At 41.0% G+C, this 24313-nt stretch overlaps 1 protein-coding gene across 2 annotated transcripts in view; it reads right to left on the bottom strand.

Annotated features, from left to right (window-relative positions):
* Positions 1-23780, bottom strand: part of cltca (clathrin, heavy chain a (Hc)) — a 30064-nt gene extending 6284 nt beyond the window's left edge. Inside the window, exons 1-21 of one of the 2 annotated variants that reach the window (XM_084565374.1) lie at positions 23440-23780; positions 14126-14333; positions 10806-11074; positions 10503-10664; positions 10286-10399; positions 9798-9971; positions 7289-7486; positions 6938-7138; positions 6313-6465; positions 5983-6105; positions 5243-5380; positions 4982-5146; positions 4715-4895; positions 3059-3222; positions 1750-1875; positions 1515-1657; positions 1054-1288; positions 804-926; positions 568-713; positions 279-462; positions 6-198 (exon numbers count right to left, since the gene is read on the bottom strand). In XM_084565374.1, the coding sequence (XP_084421500.1) occupies positions 6-198; positions 279-462; positions 568-713; positions 804-926; positions 1054-1288; positions 1515-1657; positions 1750-1875; positions 3059-3222; positions 4715-4895; positions 4982-5146; positions 5243-5380; positions 5983-6105; positions 6313-6465; positions 6938-7138; positions 7289-7486; positions 9798-9971; positions 10286-10399; positions 10503-10664; positions 10806-11074; positions 14126-14333; positions 23440-23481 (3442 nt within the window). In that variant the 5' untranslated portion in view covers positions 23482-23780. Of the gene's footprint in view, positions 1-5; positions 199-278; positions 463-567; positions 714-803; positions 927-1053; positions 1289-1514; positions 1658-1749; positions 1876-3058; positions 3223-4714; positions 4896-4981; positions 5147-5242; positions 5381-5982; positions 6106-6312; positions 6466-6937; positions 7139-7288; positions 7487-9797; positions 9972-10285; positions 10400-10502; positions 10665-10805; positions 13694-14125; positions 14334-23439 lie in introns of those variants that run through there. The other variant, XM_084565375.1, reaches the window with a different exon arrangement.
* Positions 23781-24313: the final 533 nt, after the last annotated feature.

The raw sequence follows: 24313 nt of genomic DNA, 5'->3' as shown, positions 1-24313 counted from the left end.
CTTACCGCTCTTATCGGCAGCCTGTACCACTTCCATGTATGCAGAGGGGTCATCAGCTTTGATGTAGGAGTCAATAGCCTCCTTAACCAGCTCTTTCTGCAGCTGAGCCTTGGCCAGCTGGCTCCACACAGCCGGCTCATTGCAGCGCTCTGCGAACTCATAGGCCCGGTCCAGGTTTCCAATGTGCTCGATCAGCACCTGGGGGTAAAAAAAATTGATGATCAACCTTCTTCAGTCAATAAAGTATTAAGCCTATGCGCTATAGAGTCATGACAGACCTGCACAGCAGAGGTGTTAACATCAAACTTCTTAAAGATGGCAAAGGCCTCCTCGAAGAGCTCATTGCTGATGGCGATGTTTGCGATATCAGGAGCATCGTAGTTGTCCAGCCTGCTGATGTACTCCATCACACGGGTACGATCAGCCTTGATTGCTGTCAGGATCAGCAGGTTCTGCAGATTCCTGTGGGAGACAGGGAACGACACCCTCAGTACACGGCACTAAGTAAAAGAAAGTGTAAGAGAAAGGAGCCGAACATTGTCTAAATAACATTTTACTGCTAAACACCTGTGTTCGCTGAAGACAGAGTTGTCCAACACGATCTTCTCAAGCAGCTCAATGAGCTCGTTGGGCAAGTCAGCTGTCATGAAAGCCTTGACAGTGACGGACACCTCCTCTGGATCCTGGGTTTCTGACAGAGCTGTCTGCACCACCTGAGAGCAAACACAGACAAGAAAAGAAGCTTAGAGAAGCACCAGGCAGGTGTATCAAATAAGATGCAACTCCTCTTGTGTTCTCTGTACCTGATCGATAAGTGGTCGTCTGAAGGGGTTTGTCTCAAGCAGCACACTGGCCCACAGGTCAGGGTCTTTGCGTCGGACCAGGTAGCGAGACAAGCTCTTGAAGAGGGAGTTCTCATTGCACACCTGATGTACAAAAGATAAAAATTAAAATGCTTCCAGCAGCTGAATAGACAACATCAACAAGAGATGAGTGGACCATAACAGAGACATTTGGAGAAATTGTTTGCGTGTCAAAAAAATGTCTCCTCACATTGATCAGCTCCTGGTCACACTGTCCCCTCTCGTAGGCCACACAGGCCAGATGGGGGTCTCTCTTCTCGCAATACTTTCCCACCACACGGCTGTCATAAAAAGGGTTTTCTCTCAGGAAACGTTCAGGGTTGTTGTTGCTGTCAATGTAGATCTTGGCCAGGGCATTGTGGGTGGCAGGCTCTTCACATCCTTCGTGGATACGAGACTCCAGCCAGGGCAGCAGCAGCTTCAGCCTGTAAGAGACAATGAACGTCAGGAGACTCCAATATAAGATCTAAGATTCTAAGATAATAAAGTAGTAAATGTTACTAGGAGAACGTTCATGTTAAGCCAACTTAACAACTGCAATAAGCAACTGCTCATTGGTAGCACATTTATTGTACTTTTTAAATTTTAATCAAACATTCAGATCAATATCAGGGAATTCATTCAACAAACATAACTGAATGAGACCAGTACCTGTTCCTCTTTTCCACCTCAGCAACCAGTTCATCAGTGGAGAACTGTCCCCTGACAACCAGGATCAGGCTCTTGATGACATCCTCAGAACAGTCCACGTCCAAGAGACCACCGACCACAACAGGCAGACGGCTAGGGTTCACCTAAGGCAAAATATTGTGAATTAATCTTGTATGCCTTTTAAAACCAGGCTGCAGTGTAATACTAAGTGGAGTGTCTCTGCATTGACCCTTACCTTCTGAACGTAGATCTCAATGTACTTCTGCAGGTTGTTGCGGTACAGGTAGAGGACCAAGTCATGGACAAAATCAAAGCGGTCGCAGACGATGATGAGCGGCAGCTGGTCGGTGAGTTTGGCTTCCTGTGTGTCACATGGGAGGAGGGAAAGAGAGTGAGTAAGATACTGTAAGCAGTGGGAAGACCTCGATGCAAGCTGCAATCAAACAAACTTGGTGGAACAGGGTTGACCTTTAACTACTTTTGGTATTTACTGGAATACAAATTAATTTTACTGCACCTATGCTTGTGCTGCAGATAATTTAAAATGTTTCACATTAACAAGACCTTTAAGTATTTTTTTTTCTCCTATGAACAGACAGAGCGGTGCCAGTTGTCAGGTCACCACCAGGCAGCGCTGACCACTCGTCCATGTTCCACTATTTAGTGGTGTGCTGACACACTGCTACCAACCACAGGATTAACAAACTGGGATTGTGCACTATTATTCAAGAACATGCTCCACTGACTAGAAACTCGTATTACAGGACTACACACTCCACAAGAAACTGTCTTTAAATATAGAGTACAGAACCCTAACTTGTACACTATTAACTGAAATTACACACAAAACATCCAATGAATGAATGAATACAACTATGCTAAATTTAAACAGAGCTGGTTGTACCACAGTGGGCGTATGGATCGTGGTGTATAAACATATACACCTTCATACAAATCCCAGTTTCAATCCTTTATCTAGAGTTAAAGGAGAGGGGGGATAGAAAAAAAGAGAGAGCTAAGTCCTGCACTGTAGGGAGGGATAGATTTACCTGATAAATGTCCTGCCATTCCAAAGACAAACAGGAAAAGCACAAAAGATAATTGACTGCCATCAGGATTGTTGCTTGAACATTCATAACCAATACAGGCAAACTGCAGAGGCTCTATGAGTGATGGTAATAATATTCTTTCGAAAAGGGTAAAAATATAAAGTTGTGAAGATTTTCTTAGTATAATTTGTAATTTAAATATCCATCCAAGTAAAATACGTGATAAAAAAAAAAGAAGGCATATTGAAATTTGAGATTCAATAGCAACAATAGCATCATTTAAAAGTTTTGTCTTCAGACCAACGTGGCAAAAAATTATGAAAACCTACTGAAGTTCCAACAAGATGTTACAATGAAAAGAGCACCAGGAACAGACTTGGGAACAGAAAAAAACATGTAGTGTACGAGGATGAAAGAGCGAGAGATAAAAGTAAAAGTAGAAATGAGCTGATAAGTGTCAGTGTTTGATCAGTTCATCTGTCCCCCTGGCTTTACCTTGAGGAAGTTCTTGACACGCTCAGGGTCGTAGCAGTTGCTCTCTCTGCAGATCCTCTCCACCTCTTTTATCTGGCCTGTCTTGCAGGCAGCCTGGATGTATTTGAAGTGAACTTCAGGATCCTGACTGAAGTTTACAATAGAGCCCAGGAAGTAGAACAAACCTGAGGGACAGACAGATGCATAAAACTTAGAACAATATGTTTTTTTACAAGCACCCCGGGTCTAGTGACAGCATTGTCTTTAGGAAACTCCCTAGGGCTAAGGAAATCACCAGCATAAAGGGTCAGACAGTAGAGTGTGTCGATAAATATAAATACCTTGGGACTATCATTGACGATAAATTAAATTTTGAGGCAAACTGTGAGACAGCGTACAAAAAGGGGAACCAGCGTCTATACTGTCTGAGGAAACTGTCCTCCTTCCACATCGACAGAAAGATGCTCACCATGTTCTGTCGCTGCTTCATAGAATCGGTCATTTCTTTTAACCTGGTGTCTTGGCTCAGCAATTTACCCCTAAAAAATAAGAACTCCCTGAACCAAATTGTGAGGTGGGCCAGTAGGCTGATTGGAGAGCCACAGCTGAACCTGGAATCCCTACACAGCAGGCAGCTACAGAGGCTAGTTGGGTCTATCCTAGAGGATGGATCCCACCCACTGCATGGTGAATTTCAGCCGCAGGTACAAAAAGGCCGCAGGTACAAAATGCCTGTTTGCAAAACTAAAAGATACAGAGGCAGTTTTGTTCCCTCAGCTATCAGAATGTTAAATAGCACTTAGGCTATTGTTAGACTACACACTAACTTATTTAACTTATTCAACTTATTGACTGGATTTATTGACTGCATAGCCTTCTTAATGTATTTATTTATTTAATCTGGCTTAGCTCTTGTATCTGCTATGATGACTTTTATTCTGCATTTTTATTTACTGAATTTTGAAACTAATAACATTCATGTATACTTTTTATCTATAGTTTTATGTCTGGAGCACTGTTGCCACTGTTATGTCACTGTTTTCTGTCAATGTCGTTAATGTTGTCTATTTGTGTGTGTGTGTGTAAGAAAGCCACTCTTTTTACCTGCAACCAAATCTACCCTTGGGTACAAATAAAGTTACCTTACCTTACCTCACCTTGTGGATCCAGTAATAAACCGAAAAGATAAAACTTATTATCTTGTTCCATGACTGAAACAGTTCTCTTCCATAACTAGCCTTCTTAACCTTTGTGCTCCATTATGTCAGTAATAGTGGAGGAGCTGCATTAGTTCACCTCCAGGTCATTTTACACAGCCTATTGATTGTCCTGCCTCTGCTCTGGCCTGCTTGTCTAAGTGATAGCTGCGGGATATCTATGGACCCAGGTCCAGGCAGGAAGCAGCATAACAGGGTGAGAGACAAGTTGAATGCTACTCTAAAGTAGCATTTGACTCGTTCAAGTAGAGAAATATTTTAGGTGAACTGCTCTCTCATGCAAATGAAATTATGTTATTATGACTGTACTGACCACTTTTCAAGACTTTCTGGCTCAACGTGAACTGGGGTTTATGAGGAAGATTTACATCAGCGTGTACAAACATCTAAAACTGCAACATTTGTGTTGTGGGATTATAAATATCTACTTATCAATGCCGTATGAAGTTTGGGGTCTCACCTTCAAAACTCTTGAAGGACTCAAAGAGTTCGGTGAGGGCCTGTGTGGTGAGCTGTTCATGGTACTTGGAAGCCACCTGGACACAGATCTGCAGGTTCTGGCGGATGTTGGCTGAGAGCATGGCCCTGAGGCACTCCAGAGAGTCCTCCACCGACAGGGAGCCAAAGAAGTTCACCAGCCACTGGAGTGAGGGAGTGAATGTTAGTTTAAGTCAAAGGTTGCTCAGTTTTTCATAATAACACACGATGTACAGTCACTGAAGCCTACCTCTGGGTTGAGCAGATGTGTGTGCACCACAGCACGCTTGATGTCGTACAGGTCAGTGTAATGCTCCAGTGCCCTTTGCAGGAGTCCAGCCTTCTCACACAGCTGGGCGATGTGGGCGCGATCATAGTTGGTGAACATCTGGTTGCCCAGGATAGCATCAGCAACCTATACCCACGGCAATAAGCAATAAAAGGGTTAGAAATTGACGGAATGCTTAATTGACTTAATTTCACTTGGCAATGCATGTGTCACTAAGTCTACCTGTGGAGCATGCATGAGGTTCATCTCCAACAGGCGAGTCTGCAGTGGTCCTTCTGAGGGTCTATTGTTCTTCAGAGCATCCAGGAGGAAAGACGTGCACTGCTGGATCAGGTTGTACTCCATGAACACATCCACAATCTGGACAGAGACACAAAGATGAGAACTTTAACTCCACACAGAGACAGAGAGAGAGGGAGACCATGCTTGTGAGGCTGTTAAAACTATACAAAAAAATTGCCAAAACCCCCTTTTTTTTGTATTAAACAAGGAATGTTTCTGTTATGGCTTTCCTCCATGAACATGAGCCCAGTTGCCACAGTTCCTTAACATTCTGCACCACTGGCAAGATTAAATTTGAGAAATGAAAGGCCACACACCTCTCTCGAGCTTTAGGAACAGATTGAATGTAAAGTAAAAGTTGTCTGAGTGTAACACATTTCTCGGGACTCCAATCTAAGAATACCCCTGATTCAACGGGTTGCATCCTTAAACGCATTATTATCTGCAAGTACAGCACTTCAGGCAACACAGTAAGCTGTGTCAGCAGTTGACATTTGCAGTGCAGAGTCTGCAGTGGCAGGAAGTAAAGGAGGAGGTGCATTTCCTTTATACTCCATGACAGCTGAGGCAGATGTTAGAATGTGTCAGTCAAAAGCATTATTTGTTAATAATTTGGAACTTTTTAAGCAAAATCTTGTCTCCTGATGAATTGCTAGAAATTCCTTTCGTTTTCCCCTGACCTGTGTGATGTCAGCCAGCGGCTCTTCATCCTGCACAAGCATCTGCGCAAACTGCAAGCCTTGTTCTGGGTTGATCCGCATCACATTCCTGAGAAGGAAGATCCAGTCTGGAGTGTAGCCCACCTGAAACAAAAAAGATAAATTAATTAATAAAACAAGTTTTAGGGACATCATTCAAATTCATTCATTCATGTAGCAAAGTCCATCAAGACGTGGCCTTATGTTAATTTATACTTAACAGAGACAAACATCTTCATTAAGGATGTAATATTTCTTATACTGTTATAACTAGTGTATTGAACTAAGAAACAAATTCCATCTCAGACATACCTTCTTGGCATACAGGACGATCTTAGGGAACTGACCAGTCTCTGCAAAGCACTGAATGACCTTGTTGGGGACGTTGGCCCTCAGGTAGACACTGAGAGCCAAGGTGGGGTCCACTGCCTTCACTAGGTCACCCAGTTCCTCCGAACACTCCAGCTGAAACAGGTTAACATCGGGAGTTTAGAAATCAGTTTTATTTGAATTTTTTAGTCTCATTGTTTCCATACTTATACTGAATATGTTTTAATTCAAAAAGGTTAAAAGGGCAAATATATTATTGTATATAATATATAATATGATATATTAAGTCATTATATCTGTTATGCTAAATGATTAAAAAATGAATATCAAACATGGTAAGGCTATGTATGACAAACATTTCATTTCAGAGACATGTTTATTTTAAAATAAAAAGTTAAATACATGTTATTTACACCCCAATCCATAATTTTCCTTTTTACTACTGAGACATTTCAGATCCACCCAGTTTCTACGGAAATTTCACAAATTCCTTTCCTATCCGATGATCTCATGTGATCCCAGATAATAGACGAGTTACATAAACAAAATGGTAGCTCAGGAAGAGCCTCTTTGTGAGAGTGCTCGCTAAAACGGACATTTACAATACCTTGTCTTCCTTCAGCCACTTCTCCAGCAGCTGCTTTCGTCCCTGCTGGAGGACGGGCCTGCAAAGCTCGAGGGACTCAAACTTGTTGAGCTGGCCCTGGTCCAAGAGGATGCCGAAGTACTGCAGCAAGGGGGATGTCTGACCTGGCTGAGTGGGAACACCCTGAAAGCGACGGATTGTGTCTGGGGTGCGCAGGATACCCTGAGAGAGAGGAGGTCAAGTAGGTAAGAGCAGACAGAAACGGATGACAAAGTACAATCCAATAACCCTTCAAGAAACACAGACATCCGGCGCTTAGATTAGACTAGGTCAGAGAGGTGAAGACTGACCTCATGCTAAAAGAATGAGTACCTTTGGTGCATTAGCAGCAACCTTGGCTGCCTCGGAGTAGTTGCCAGCAGCAAACAGGTTGTTGAACTTGCGTGCAAACAGTTCTTCAGCCCCAGCGAGGTTGTTGCGGACAGCCAAGCGGAGGGCCAGATCCGGATTCTGCAGCACATTGGTGATGTAGGGAATGATGTTTTCCTCTTCCACACAGACAGACAGCACCTGCATCACAAAGAAAAGCAGAGAATGTTGAAGTACAGTTCACTAGAAACCAGATTTGGTAACATTTGTTTATTATTTTTTTAGTATTACCCAACTTAATTCTTTGGTATCGCAAAGACATACTATGCACTCCTTCAAAGTTAGTCTGTAATTCCACAGTTAAGCACAGAGATGTTTGCTCTCCATTGTTTCATTTGTTTTCAGCATAAATAAACCACCAATTAATATGAGACCAAGCGCACTGTTCACCAACGGCTACATTCTGTGGTAGGCAATATTTTTGTGACATATTCCTTCTCGGGTAATGGATGATCTTTTATATTTGAAAAAATCTAAGATACATGAGGACAACACTGGTATGAGTCAGCGTATTCATCGTTTACATCCTGTGCCAGAAATCAGACTGAACAAGCTCAACTGAATGTAATTGTGGGCAATAGCATTAAACTCCATTAAACACTGTCTGGCCCTGGGATGTGGACGCTGAATGCAAATGTTTTATTACTGGGTCAGTGTAACGCGGGGCTTTTGTGAGTGGTCTGGCAACAGAGAGAAAAAGGAGACCGAGTCGAATGAAAAGAGCAGGGTGGAGAAAAGGGGAGGGGGGCTGAAGGAGAAAGACGGCCAGTGTTGGCCCCACTACAAACAAGCCCAGCAGGTCAGTGCCCCAGCTTTTCATACGGGTGAGTAGAGCTCATTCTTTCTGCCACTGAAGCAGGGTCACTCACTCACTACAATGTGTGAGGACTAATTGGGAGCAGTTGAAACAAAAAGGAGGAGTAAAAATAGGTTTCTTAGTTGAGGGGCTGGGTTCTACTCAGTATGTAGTAGGCGCGATCAGGGAGGAGCCTACAGTATTACCAACAGAATATGTGAGTGAGACAAGACTGGATACTGACCCAAATCAGCTACAAACCTCAATAACATGAGCTGTAGTGTCAAGATTCACTTGTCCAGGCATAATCTCACACACAAGAAAAGTAAACTTGTCTATAATATTCTGATGACGTATAAAATAAGGTGGAGACTGACTGGAGGAGTGGACCTGCTCTAAGAGGATTGAGGGCACCAGGCTCTGCCTCCCACTCACATCATGTGGTAATGGGAGGTGGGCCCTTTTCTCCCCTCTGTCACTTACTTTCAATATTTTACCAATTCTGTTCCCGTCTGTTTTTTGTGCAGCAATCAGTGCTACATATACCATCGTTGCACATCACTGACAGATCTGGCGATGTATGCTACCCAGTCTGAGACACATGCCAGACCTGATGCTAAGACCGAAAAACCTGCAGTCATTGTTAGCACTTCAGCTACCAACAAGAACATTGTTGACACCTACAGGGATCAGTTAGGGCATTGTGCAGTAATAATGATGAGATCTGACCAGATATGATTGCTAAAAAAACAAAACCGGGTGAACAAGATCAAGTTTTAAAGCTGAAGAGGGGGGAAGGGTTACATATAATTGAGATAACAGCTTTATAGGGAGGTTGTTTTCATTTTGTTTACTTACTTATAATACTAGACAAAATATTCAGCTCAAGCTTGTTCCATTTGTCCAGTCAAGACAGAAAGAAAAATATTAATTATGAGTTTCCAGTCATCCGGTTTGCTTTATGGATGTCTTTGTGAAATGTATATAGTACTGTATTAATGTCAGTGTCAGATTACTAATTTTGTCAGTAACCAACCCAACTTTACTGGTATCACTGAAGGACCGTGGCCCATTATCTCTCAGATCACTGCCTCCGTGTACGCATTTGTGTGCATGTGATGTGTGCACACAGACGTAGACACAGGCACTTCACTGCGCCAGCATACAGGGAGATCTGTCACTGCCTCAGATCAGCTTTCCTCTCTTCACTCAATTATTCATGTGGTGTGTGGCCTGGCTGGAACATTATTCATCAGCTGGCTGTATCCAGTTCTCCTCTCTGGTTCAGCTTTACAAAAGCAGTAAGACACCGCTCTGTGTGAAACTCTATATCTTGGATTATTTATAATGTCTCTGGGTAAAGTCTGAGTCCAGCCTGATGTTGACAGACAAACAAGGGCCTGCTGCTCTCCTTAGCCTACACAACAACTGATGTTTGCTGTTGCACTTGTACATTCGTTGACTTGTGTCACATGCTGGACATGTGGCTGCCCATGAAACAAGGGCATAATAATGAAGTGCGGCTGCATGATAGAGCTTACAAAGATCATCCTACTTATTTTAATTCTACTTTGACATTAACAAGACTGAGCAGCTTGCTAGAAATCAAGGTAATTTCCCTGAGCAGATAGGACGAGCACTGGTTGACATTCTTACCTGTCCCTTCCTGTTGACCCCAATGATGCCTGAGGTGGCCTCATGCGGAGCCGTGACAAAGATGGTCTCTCCACTGATGCGGTTCATGTAGATGCAGGTGCCGGTCTCCAAGTCATACAAGTGGATGTAGCCGTATTTGGTGATAAGGAAAACCACATCCTGCTTGGAGCTTATCTGTGGAAATAAAAAAAAAAAAAAATGAAATCAGTGACCCTACATAAATCTATGTCATCTGATTTGCTTTAACACACAAAGTTTGATGTAAATAATTTAAATTCTCTGAACTTTTTGCCACAACAATCTCAGGGATCCTTATGGGGGTTTTCACAGCGTGTCTGGGAAGCCACTAACTTGCTGTGGGGTCGACTCGATTTACTTGTATTTTGTGGATACTGGATGTCAGTTTACTATCTTACAAATACAGGTGACCTATAACTGTGTGCAAAATTCAGTTTGACAAAGCAATGTACTCATTTAAGCTAACATACCTGCATGGCCACGGGGAAGTCATTCTGGGCCTCTGGAGGGAAGAAGACATCCACGGCTTTCTTTGGGAAGGGCTGGTTACCAGTTGGTGGGGTGCCCACTTCAATAATGTGCAACTAAGTCAAAGGAGGAAAACATTTATGAGAAACAGATACAGTATTTTTCTAGGATAATGCCTCTAACATTAGATGAGTTTTCTCTTATAATATTCACAGTCACCTTTCCACCAGCCTGGCCTCTGACAGCAAAGCAGAACAGAGTGGACTCCTCTGAGTTCCCTTCCATCTTAAACTGGGCGAAGCTGGCAGCATGGCCTTCGATGGGCTGAGAAACTTTTCTGTCAACAGAGTACAGCTGCATGGCTCCCACCACTCGATTTTGCTGAAAAAATTAAACAGTATACATAAATATGAATACAGAAATGAATAAATGTACATTTTCTGTGATGAAGACATGTTTTAAACTGCACAATACTGACCTCAGTATTTAGTGTTTTTCCGAAAGAAATGGAAAACAAATCACCTGAGCTGAGATACCGATGAGCAGGAGCCATTTCTGCTTGGCGTCAGTGCGGTAGTTGATGATCTGGCAGCCTGCAAGGCTGGAGTGGCGGTCAAAGACTTTCACAGGCTGTGAGTCACCCTCCATGCTCCAGTGGTAGACAGCGTTGTCAGTTACAAGCGCAACTGTGTTGAGGGAGATCCACTTCCAGAAGGTGACATCGTCGGTCATGGTGTGCGCCTTCATCTTGCTCTTCATCTCAATGTTAAAGATCTGAAGGGTTTTGGCGGCTAGAGAGGGGAGAAAGAGGGCAGGAACCAGGCCCCAGAAGAATATTAAAGTTTCTGACACGTGTGTCTGCACACAGACACAAAACGTATGTTCATAGGAAAAGAAACACAGAAAATTTGAATTGAGACGGGAGATTCAAGTTTGAAATATTGTAGTCATCAGACAACGATGCCATGACTGATAGACAGGGGTATGCCAAACATGCTGTAGTCGGAAATTGTGTCATATGTAGTGTAGTGAAGGTTGAATAGAAAGAATGAAAGAGTGAATTTAACTTCAGTCTCGTGAGAGCCTACACAAGGTCTGACTCTATCAAATACACTTTAGGAAATAGATCTTCCCATTCCAAACACTACTTGTACATTACGCTGCAGTCCAATAACACTGCAGCTTAGCTAGTGAACAGGTTCAGGACTTTTTAAGTTACAGGTAACAAGTTATTTTCAATGTGCAAGTTAATTAATAAAGCAGTGAGCAAAACTAAGACGCAAAGTGGGTTACAGGTGCTGCTTGTGATCTGTGAGTGTGAATGGCTGAATACAGGCACACCTCTTTCTTAGGACAAGTCCTTCAGACCAAAGATTAAAATGTGTTTAGTAAATGCACTAAGTGTGTGTCATGTACCATGTCCGACCACATGGCCAACCCCACCAAATGAACACCCCTCAGAAAGAGAAATAAAGCCGAAGGTAGAAGCAAGAAACAACTCACAAAAAAGGCAAACACATCTGCATCTGAGACAAATATACTGTGTAACAGTGGAGCAGGACAGTTAAACAGAGGTGCAATTAAGGGCGAGGGGTACATTTTGAGCAATCAGAGATTTTAGACGGGGATGGAAGAGGTGTCCAATAATGATTATGGTTGATTGCCTACAATTGAAGTTAAATATGCTGTGTGATCTCTGAATAACAGACCAGAGACTAAATGTTTAAAAAAAGATTCACTCACCTGCGTTTTTCTGTTTTATTAGTGATTGTTAATTTAGTGAGCTAAAGCTTTATTTAGAAGCAGTGTGACTTCCTTATTTGCTCATTATTTAATACTCATCGACAACGTGAGAAAAAGCAAAGACCAATGCGTTAGCACAACAACCATCAAGATAAGTTTGCCATCACTAAGCCATGGGATCAAAGTATAATAAGCAGTGTGGCAGACGGACCACTTTCAGCCACAGCCAAATTTAAAAGAGCAAGCAAAGGGATTGTTTTTTTTAATTCAACCATGATTAGCAGTTGGGAGGTGTGTGTGTGCGCACTGTGTCCGTTCTTCAGACGTGGTTACGTGAAAAGGTTAAGGCTCATACTGTGTCACGTGACAAGGTCAGCTGAGAAGTATAATGATGGTAGACTGAACAAGGAAGACAGTGAGGGTGGAAACAGAAAGGAGGGTCTACACTGACCCTACGCTGCATCATTAGAGGTAAACAAAAAGGCACTACAATTTGATAAGCTAGGAGGACCATCAGCAAAACTAAGAGGTTTAAATGATTTTAACAAGACTATGTAGTATTTAGAGAGCCAGGTTCATGTATGCACACTATCAGACCTGTCAAATTGTTTTACTATTACCAAGCCATCATAAACATTCTGCTGTATCCACTACAACCTCCTTGTTGGAAAATATTAACATTTACTGAGCTCCATTAGATAGAATAACTTGAAATAAATACATTTGATCTGGTTACTAGTTTACACAATTTCACATGTAGAATGAACTGAGGTAGATACACTGATAATAAAATGGTGACCACAGGAAGGTAGTCTAGCCAAAAATACTACTCCAACTAAGTCAAACTTTTTGGCTAAATAAATGTTATTTCAATTGCTGAAGATGGATATGGTCAAGAGCTGAACACATACAGTTGCTGATGCTTCTAAACTCTTCTAAAATCTAAACTTACTCTCTAATTTGAACACCCTAACAAGCAAATCCCACTATCCAAAGTCTGTTTTTGGCCCAGTACCCTCTTCATCTGGGACTACTCACGATAGCACGTGAAATCAGATCAATGCTGATGGCAGACTACAAGCCAATGCTTTCATTCTATGCTCGCTACGTAGTTGGACCAAAAGGTAATCTCTCTTTCTTGAAAACAACAAATTTGTCAAAAGGTACAAAATGAAATATCAAATATTAAGCACAGCCGGGAAACAAGTGAAAATCAGGTTTGGGTAATTACAACTTCACACAGATGGAAGACGACATGGATTTCAAATGAAAACCGAGAAATGCGAATTAAAATGAAATCATTTTTACCCATAATATCATCACACGTACAACAAGTCCTAAATCACTTGAACATAAAAATGATGGAATGCCAGCAAGCTGTAAGGCTGTGAAAGCTAAATCCTGTTTATAAGGAATATTTTCAGTGGCCTACATGTGGAAAAAGTTCCAAAAACGTACCCAGTTAAAATGTGGAAAATATTAAAACCTACCATTTAGCTTACATGCTTTAAGAGCATTGGACCAAACCCAACAAATAGTAGAAGTTATGTCAGTTATAATAGTAATAGTGTGTAATTAATAGTAATAGTGTGTAATTTGCTCATAAATACTGTCTTGAAAACAGGATTTTACTTCCACAATGAAGTAGTTAAATTTCAACTCACCATCTGCAAACACATAAGAAAGCAGTAAAGAAAAAAGAACATAGAAAAGACAAAAACAAAAACAACAAAAAAGTCAAAGCAATCATGGATGCTGGACAAAAAGAATAAAAATATGCTATTCTGAGTATTTACAGGACAAATGTCTGGAAAAAAAACATACATGTTGGTCAATAAAACTGCTTTACAGTGAAAAACTAAAGTAGCTGAAGTGTATGGACATAAATACATGAAAATCACTTATAACTCTCAAATTATTAAATGGATAATGTTGCTTTAAAGAACATACATGTCAGAACTGAACGCTGAAAGCCCCTTACAGGTGGTTAGGTAAAATACAACAGTGAAGTAAAAACACAGATCTCTTTCTTACAAATAATTACTCACTAAGTTTATTTAGACAAATGTGGCATCTTTAATGCCGATGCATTGCCATACCTTTGAGTGCAATGACCTTGCTGGCTGGATTCATGATGGCGCTGTCAGCAGAGATGGGCCTACGGATAGGTGTATTGGGGTCGGCCATGTCGATGATCACCACCTGAGTCTGCTCGCCCACCTTCTCCCGGATACAGATGAACTTATCCGACTCCATGGTGAGGGTGCTGAAGCCTATGTTGGACGGATTGATGCCCAAGTTTTGGAGCTAAACAAATAGAATAAAAGAAGAGGACATGTCAGAAGGTCAGTTAGAAAGTCTTTTACCACGCTGTGGCCACAGTTGCATCACAAGGCGATTGTAGAGGCAGAATGTGTTACAGCATATAGCATACACATAGCAAAATACATGGAGCCCGGCCTAAAATTCCATGTGCTCTGGTCACTGTGTTAAGTGAAAACTAATATGAATGGTAAAATTATTCAAATTGTCTGAACCTGACCAAACCACCACAATGCCCAATAAGAAAGATGTGACTTTAAGATACTTTGCTACTTTACCGGAGTGATCACAACAGTTGTGAGCTGCGTGGAGAGCTAATCCAGTGCCAAGTCTTCAAAGCATGGGCCAAAGAGGAAACTACACCATATTACACAACCCTGTAGTCTGAACATCAGCTAATTTTCAAGGTCAGACTCTGCTGTAACTTACTTAGAAATTGCGTTTGGTTAGATGGAGGTTGTTATGATGATGTGTGGCAATATTGCTGCATGAATACACTTGTGTATTGTCATGCTAAATGACCAAATACAAACATGAATCCTAAGGCTGGGCTGGGCTATCCACCAACAGGAGTATAGTATAGTTCAGCTGTGTTGCATCACTCTCCCTGACTTGCTAGTGTCCCAACAGAACAAAAATATGATACAGGACATTAAGAGGCTTAACCTGCACAGGAACAAAAGCCTGAGGCTGTGGGTGAACTGATTTGCAACACATTAAACCAACAAGTTCTGCAGACCAGCTTACTGCCAAGGCTGGAAACAGGGCATGCTGCTTGCCTCACACAAACCCTGACACAGCAGTACCTACTGAGAACAGCCACAACGGATAGCCGTGCCAAAACCGCTCTCAGCAGCAGTGTCAAGACTCTGGTACAAGTGCAAACCATGATTTTTGGTTGCAGTTCTAACATAGTATCACTGCAACACCAATTAAAAAAACAACCATTACACATATCCCAGTGTCGTCCTGTGCATCAGCTTCAAACGGAAACGCTGTATGAAGTGAACTCTGAGGAAATGAAACTACCAAAAACACTTACCATAGCCCACGTTTTGCTGTTGCAACTTCCTCTACTTTTGCAATCTATTACTAATATACAACTTTTGTAGAATTTCCTACAACTGTGTGGAGCACAATATGCTGTGCCTTGTGGTTAAGTATTTGTAGCTTTGTTGTGACACAGATTGTCACAAAATGTCACAGACCTGAAGCACATTCCTGATTTCATAAAATATTTAACATATTTCCAGACACCAAGACATCATCAGACCACAAATGTCTTAAAAATAATCTTAAAAAATGTCTTAACCACTGTACAATTTGGTCTGCAGAGGCACTAATCTGAGATATTTTCTCTCTAGTAAGAAGCATACTCATTCATGGCCATAAATAACTGTCCATGATCAAATTACATAACTAAATGACAAGTTAGCTCTACTGCTTAGCCATATAAAGAAATGTTATACTTGCATCTTAATGATTTGTGCTTGAGGGACAAGTATTGCTGCTTTACTTGAGCAGTGATATGTCAAAAGTAGCTTTGTGAATATAACCTGGATTTCTGCCAAACAGACTACCAGACTTGGCAGCAACAGCCACAACATATCCATGTTTGCTGGCGAGCGTTCATTTTAGGGCTTAATGATAAAATGTGGCTCCACTGTCAACAATTTGCCAGGGTTCGTTCTAATCAGCAAACACAAACCACCAGTTCCGAGAACTGCCCAACGAAATGGGAACACCTTTTATCAATGACAGGACACACCCTTCTCTCAGCCCTGCCCCACCCACATTCTTTTAACAGTGTGTAACCTGGTTCCCTCTCAGTGACATTGAAATAAAGGACCTGGCAGAACAAGTATGTGGCTACCAACTATGGGAAAAGAACTGAAAACTGCTTTAAAGCAGTGTTTTTTTTTTTTTTTTTCTTTGGTGGGGGGTGACATCATACAGTAACGTCACTGCAGCTTCAGTGTTTCTTATCGTTGCCATTGTAAAGCACAGAAGCCTTGTTTACCAAGACAACATTTATAGAAGCACCAGACAAGGCAAACAGCCTGTAGAGAGAGACCCTGGTTACATCTGCTCTCAGTAATTACTCGCGACAGTTTGCATTATCAGACACAGTATAAAAGCCACCATCGTCCTTGAAATTCACTAAACATAGATCCAAACACATAGTTAATTTGCTGAAGAATATCCCATGCAGTGGCTATGAGCTCCAAGTCTGTGTGAATAAACCGTTTGCCTTTAAACCATCTCTCTAATCTGGGTGAACCAGACCAAGGTATGTCTGCATAATCACAAGAGGGAGGTTGTTCCCTACGATTACACAATACTCCTAGACGGATTTAGGTGCATTCTCTCTCTGTCTCTCTCTCTCTCTCTGACACTGCCATCTGTCATCTATTCTGGGGGCAGCAGGAAGCCCTTTCATTCACAATGAAAAGCATTCGTAAAACAGGAAAGAGAACATGGCCTAATCACAATGAATAAAAAAAAAAAAAAAGAAACACAGATAGGTGGCGGAAGACTGACCACACCACAGTCTGGTCTGGCAGACTGGTTTGCCACTGAAGCCTTATGGTAAATCGCTTCTGCGGGCTAACACTGCTGTGACATCAATGAACAGGAATTTGGGGGAAAGCAGGTCAAACCAGTGGAGCTACAACAAACATGGAAAATCATTTAGCCATTCAGTCTAACTTTCCCTGGCCTTCCTGCTGATGCTTTTAGCTTAGCTGCTAGCTGCGTTGATTAAACTTTTTAATCCATTAACAGTTAATTAATAGCAGGGTCGCAAAAGGAAAGCATTTGAGAGACTGGATAGTTATCCAAGAGAAGACTGAGAGCCAGACATATTTGGTGATGATGTATGTAAAAAGATTGTTGATAAAAACAAGAGAAACTGTGCAATACTTTATAAGGATAAGGAAAGCATATGGTACAAAGCTTGTAAATGGAGAAATTAATACTAAGTTGCACCAAACACTGATGTATCTGAGATCTCAGTTGGCCAGTGCAACGGAAGCACCAAATAGCCAGCAAGAGACATTAGTCCCTTATTAAACCATTAACCCCACCTCATTACCCCATGCCTCACATTTGATAGACACGACATTACAACTGGGTCTATCTAAATTGCTGCCTTACTGCAAGGCAATGTTTTTACACCAGAGAGGGTGAGCAAAATTGCCAAGCAATGTGAACTTCAACTTCTAGTTTAAAAGGCAACCAACAGGGAAAGTAGCAGAGCAAAAGCACCTTTAAGTCTCGCCACTGTCAGAAAATGAAGGCCATCTTTATCAACTTCCTGGAAAATGAAGTAATGAACATCCTGTACATTGACTGGGGGTACTAGAGTTTTCCTGATTTATTTATTTTTTAACTATAACACTTGGCCTGACGCAGAAATCTAATTAAAAACGCTACCAAATTTGAACTTTCGTTTATTACCAGCAGTGCCTGTTATTGTGTGCTTCAATTTTAATGTGTAACAGATCACATGTGCAACGTGCAACAGACTACAAATGACACTGACCATCCTTATAATTTTCTTTAGCATCAGAAGCCCATAAAGCTGGAAACTGGTGCAATATAATCAGCCATCTATTGAATATTGTCCATGACATTGTTTGATGCAACTCTTCTGAGTACAAATAAATAATACATCATGCAACCCTTGTGAGGATGTAATCTGATCCATAGCAGGCAGTTATCCAGCTCAGAAAACACTGTGCTCTCTTGCAAGGAAGTCATGTCAAACAGTAAATTCACATTCACTGTCATACAATTGAGCTGATAGTTGCTGCATCATCTTACAGAGATAAGGAATCAGTCAGCAGATTTGAACTACTCCAAATGACCTTAGGGGAGTCCCTTCTGTTGATTTAACCAGTATTGCCTTCCTTTAAAGGAAAGCAGCATCTTGCTCAGCAGAAAAAAATCCGTATGTATGTCCTGCACATGTAAAGTTCAAGGCAGGGCATGGAAGGATGTGCTATGCAATGTGCTGAGGCTTGCAGCACTTCATCGCAACGCTCCACAACAGGAAACCGGGAACCCATTGTCTACCAGGACTGAAACAACAGGTCTGCTCAGTGCTGTGCTGCCTCCTCCACTACCATGGTCCACTGGCGGGGGACATGTGACCAGCCCAGGGGTGAGGAGCAAAAAGGCTGCCTTTGGTGTGAGATAAAGAGAGATGAGGGAGGGGGGACGATGGAAGGAATGTGTGCATATCTGGAGCTCATCCATCTCCACTCCAGAGCACTTCTTGCTGAGGTGGCTGTGAGACAGCAGTTTCCCTTTTCTCTGCTTTATCGTACATTTGGACCGTGCTGCAGAATGTGGAGTGTTCAGCAGATCTGTATCCTCACCAGTCTGTCACGAGGTCCCAGCTGGTCATTTACTAGCATAGTTCAAAGTGCAAGGTGCAAACTACAGGTGGTATATAAAGGCTATGGTGCAATAAACGCTATTTCCCAGAGGACAAACAGAAGGGATGTATGAGTGCTACAAAAATCTAAAATATTAAATTTACTATGAAAGACTATTGAAAATACATCTAAAGCAAGTATCCATAGCTATTTGCCAGAGTTTTCAAAGAACTAAATCCTTTCCCAGAGCACCAGCATCTAATTTAAAGCTAACCACAACATTTATTTGAATTAACATCCAAAGCAAACTTGTGTATTTGGTTCACAGCCTTCCTAAGACAATGGAACAATGTTGATGCCCAATTATAAACAGTAATTCGCATTCAAAACACTTTTTAAGTCTTCTTCATTTTTGTTTGAGTGGGGGCTTATTTTATTCCTTTTGGTTATGACACATTATTTGCAACATTAACTGCTGGGATCTGAAGATACTTTGCACCCGTAGATAAAGTTGGAAAATCATAGTCATGTCCAAAACAGATATTATACTCTTAGCAACAATGTGTTCAGTGTTTCGTAATAACTTCAACCTGTTGGCAACTTTCGCAAACATGAATTACTGTGTATACTTGGGAAACATCCATGTATCCACAGAAAGGTAAATTAAGAGTAATGCATCATCATGGAATTGTATGGGAAATACTGTGTCTGTGTTGAGTCAACACATTATCACTGGTTTCCCCACGAAAATAGTCAACACAAACCTGGGTTGTTAAACCCTGCCTACTAATGACTAGTTGCAGGGAGAGACTTTGTCAACAGAGAATGGACACCATGTCGCCAATGCACAAACCGGATCAAAGAGTCAATTTTAAAGATGGCACACAGGCACCTGCCAGGTGAAGAGCGGGTATTGAGATCCCATCTTAATCTGATTCTGGTTTAAAACATTTGAGCTCCTGGGCAGTCAGTGTCAATTCATTCATTAAACATTACGTATTCTCAGTTTTCCTACTGTGGTGGTGTGTAATATTCTGCAAGCAGCATTCCAGTTGATAGCCGAAGAGATACAATTCCTACAACAAGAATACTCATACAAAAGTGGAGTTGAAACGTGGCCTGTGTAATGTGAGGAAACAATGCACTTTTATTGGCCATTAAATGTCTTTAACGGGAGGCAACAGCATACAATATAAATGGTTGATATATAAAATTGCAAGGCATGCAAGTTGACCAGATGACAGAGGACACATATTTGCAGAGTTTGAAGGAGAGAGTAAGGGAAGGGGAAACAGCAGAAAAAGACTAAAGTCAATATCCAGTAGGAAAGGCCAATATTAGTGCACGAGTCATCTGTACATCTACGTTATTCATTAGTATTATCTTAACTTTACATATATAAAGTACATGATATTTGTATGTGTTGGATCATTAAATAATGTCATTGTTATTCTTTAATGTTTTATTTCCATGACAAAAAATAAGTGAAATAATTCCATTAATGTATGTGCTGGAGTTTAGTATAATGTCGGACAGAGAAAACAATCAAATTCTCATAATTTAGGAGCTAAAAAACATAAAATATTTTTTACTACATTTTTGCTTAAAACGATTACTAAACCGACGAGCTGTTGTTTGATTTTCTGTGAATATAGTAATAGATTAGGCAACTAACATTTACTTGGTTCTCAACTGTGGCAGGATGGCATCTTAAAGATCATGTGACTCTACTGTACCAATAAGGTGGTAGAATGTCTTTCCTACATTGCACTAGCATCATATTATACTTGGAAATCAACTAAACGAATGGGCTGACCAATAAAAAATGAGCCAACACACACACAAAAAAGATTATTCCTAATATATATTTCAGGTCAAAATTTTCAGTTCTAATAACATACACGGCCCACCCCATGCCGTGAAACATGCAAGAAATAGCATATGCAAATCATGCATTAGTGATAGTTGCTGGAGATCCCTTGGTAGTTGATTTCTCATACAAAATGACCTTATGAGGTGCCAGTGACACAAATCAGGTCAAGCCATAGCCTGGCAAATCATATCATTATATAAGACCTACAGTGTGGTATAATACGTAATGTGATTAAAATATTACTGAATCATAATTCAAAATTGTACAAGAACAATGCTTCAAACAAGAAGTAGTTTGTGTATAGCTTAATGTTGTACATATACATATTTGTCCACTGAATTAAATCAATCTTATTTAGATTAAAAGTTTCAATTTCACCGCAAAATTGCCAATTTAGTGTCATAGCACCAAAATTATAGTGTCATTTTTACACATTTGGCTGAAGATAAAGTATTAGTTGAATTTTAATACAATCACATTGCAATTCACCACCTCTGACTTGCTCCCTCGCTCTTCACTCCCACTCCTCCAGTCAAAATGACTTAACAAGGGAGTCAAAAATCATTCCATAATAATTTCATTGTAACTGTAAGCACAAAAGCCCTTTGCTTAGCTGTGTGAGAACAGCCTCCATACAATCTCTTGTGATAGGCCTACTTATTAACTCATCATCTCCTGTCACACAGCCTAAGATGGTAATACCACAGTGTTGGGCGGCGCTGTGACTTCAGTTGTTTTATTTTAAGACAAAGTTATACATCTGTCCGATTTTGACAGAACACAGCAAACAAAAGTCTGAAAAAAACCTGCAGCATGCATCTGTTATGAACAAGAACACGACACCTCACTATCATTACAAGATCTGCAATCTGGATCACGGTTTGTGAATAGCAAGAAGAAACCACAGGTTTGAAAATGCAGTCTGCTGAACTGAGCGTCATGATAGTTACAATTAATTCCCACGGTACTGACCTTGACCTCTGACCTCTCTTCAAGGATCAGTGTCCACACATAAAGGAGGACCAGAGCAGATACTTTGGTATCAAGTTGTTGCCAAAATTCTAAACATGAGAGTGCTTGATTTTCTATGGCACCAAATGTACTGTAGATGCTACAGGTACTGGAAATACTGGACAATAACAACATGCAGAATGGTGGTGGCAAGTGCAGCTGCAGCAACAGGTCTGCTGTGACTTATGATAAAAAAAAAAAAAAAAAGGCACATACTGAATTGAGTGTGGAGCTATTTAGTGTTTGTGTGGGATGATCAAATTATAGACAACCAAAGCCCACACAGAGAATTTGAAACGAAAGCAGGAGGGAGATCAACTTATTTAAGCAGCTAAAAGACGGGTATCTAGATTATATATAGAATTCCAGTTAAGAGAGTCATTTGCTTCAACTTAATACTAAAGAAATATCTTCAAAGTGCACAGATCCTTAAATATGTTTAGTACGACAGCTGCATCTGTTGCACAAATACTTGACGGTGTTTAATAGGGCTAATATTAGCTTGCTTTGGCTAACATAGCAATTTCTCATAACTGACCTGATTGAAGCCCATTACTTTAGTACAGTGCAGTTATCTAATCAGACTGTCAGTGAAATTCAATGGTACTCGTACTGCCCACTAAATTTCAGAAAAAGTGTTAAGAAGAGAAAGAGATACTTAGAAAAGAAGAAAAACTATCGAAACCAAAGGAACAGGTAAATGTTAGAAGTCTTATAAGGCACAAAGTTGTTTATGTCTACAGACAGGACACACATTTGCCTAATAAATTAAAAGCCAACAGACGGGCGGATCAAATTTTTCATTTGGAGTCTGAACGAAACACCCAAAGCCACTGTTTTATTCATTACATCTTGAAAATCAGCACTGCAGACTGAATCCATTAGCTTCCTGCTTCCTCAACCTGACCTGTTTTATTGAGGCTATAGTAAAGGTGTGGCCATTTAAGACAGGCATAAAGGGCAATCCTGGTAGTACATGTTGAGGAAAATCTGAGCAGCTGTATAAAAATATGTGACAGTTGCTTCCGTGCAGCCACATCAAGGGGAAAGGTTGTTATTTTATTTATTTATTTATTTTTAAAGGTGAAAGAAACCGAAATAAACTGAAACTGTTCACACTTGAGCCTCAGCCAACTTCGTCAAAGTCATTCAACAGGGGTAGTTGGATAGCTATCTGACACACCACATGACCATTTCTACAACCAGCCAACGTGATATCCTCCTGAGGTCGGATAATCGCTTTCAAAGAAACAGGGCGACGCAAGCACAAGTTAACAGTGAAAGTTACGATATAATTACTTTTTATTTGGCTGCCAAGTCATATGAGGTGACAGTTAATGTACTGATGTCGAATCGCTGTTGACATTACACTTGATCGGAATAACTAGTGAATGAATACATCTAACAATGACACAGCCTTGACAGCGACAATCGGTACTAACTACAGCAGGGTTCACTTCGAGAAAACACTTTTCTAGCAATTTGGTTACGGTCGATAAAACTTCAGAAAAATTCACATCGCATTTTATTACGACCTACTCGCACCATTTGTATGCCATTTGGTTGTATATACTGCAGACTTCCATTATTTAAATCATGAGCAAGGGTGACCAGTCAAAGAGTTAGCAAGAGGGCTAGATTCATGCTAAGATAAACGTCATCCACCCTGCCAGGCTAGTTAGCATAGCTCGCAAAAGCTAACTTAGCTTGTTAGCAATTTCTCACTTGTATTTACAAAGTCTCTGAAGCGACAGCCGACATCGCAGTGGCTGCGACTGGTAGACAAACTTTACCAAACAATTTAACCATTCATTCATCCACATACCTGCAGGTGCTCCTGAAAGCGAATAGGCAGGATCTGAGCCATGGCGGTTCCTCTCTCACTCTCCTCCGGTTACTTCTAATGCTAACAAACTACGGCTGCGTCTCTCAGATCCTAACCAGACAGCCAGGGAGCCTCTAGTCTAAAAGTCCAATTGAGAATGAACCCTAAGCCTTGTTTAAAACGTGTTGTCGGTGCGATGGTGCTCTTTTATTCGTTCCTTGACTGTTAACTTGCGGTCTTCCCCTGGCTAACGACTGACTGCCACTACACCGACTCCCTGGACCTGCAATGGCGGTGGAGGTTGGTCAGCACAGAAAACATCCCGGAAATGGAAGTGCACTGACGGGGCGGATGAATACGTAGTCGCACTTTTTAAAAAGTCTATTATGCCGTGTATACCTACTGTTTCTTCAGCATATTTACAACATTTTATATTCTCTTTGATATATCAATCTGCCACAGACTTGACTTCTTCATAAAACAACAGAAGAACAAACGCAAAAGTGGATCTACTTCTTTCTATTCGCCCTTTGATTTTTGCCACATCATTCGTCTTTGTAAATTAACGTCATTCCTACGCGTTTGTACAGCGGTTGAACGCTTGTTCCTCTCAGCCAATCAGATCCCTTTGAACTCAAATTAAACTTTTTCTTGAATTCAGTAAGCATGTAAACAACGTTAATTGTATTTACATGAGGTTTTATAGCATAACTGTCATTATCATTTTCTTATTACATATATAATTGACTGAATTGCATTTTTATCACACATTATTAGTGTATGTGCATTTAGAATGGTCCACTTCAAAGGACTAAACTCTCCCATTACCTGATTACACAACCTCAATGACAGATGTAGCACTGGTCAGGTAGAT

This window comes from Chelon labrosus, assembly GCF_963514085.1.
Source record: "Chelon labrosus genome assembly, chromosome: 17".
NCBI lineage: Eukaryota > Metazoa > Chordata > Actinopteri > Mugiliformes > Mugilidae > Chelon > Chelon labrosus.
Note: the sequence above shows the minus strand (reverse complement) of the source record. Positions and strands in the feature narration are given on the sequence as shown.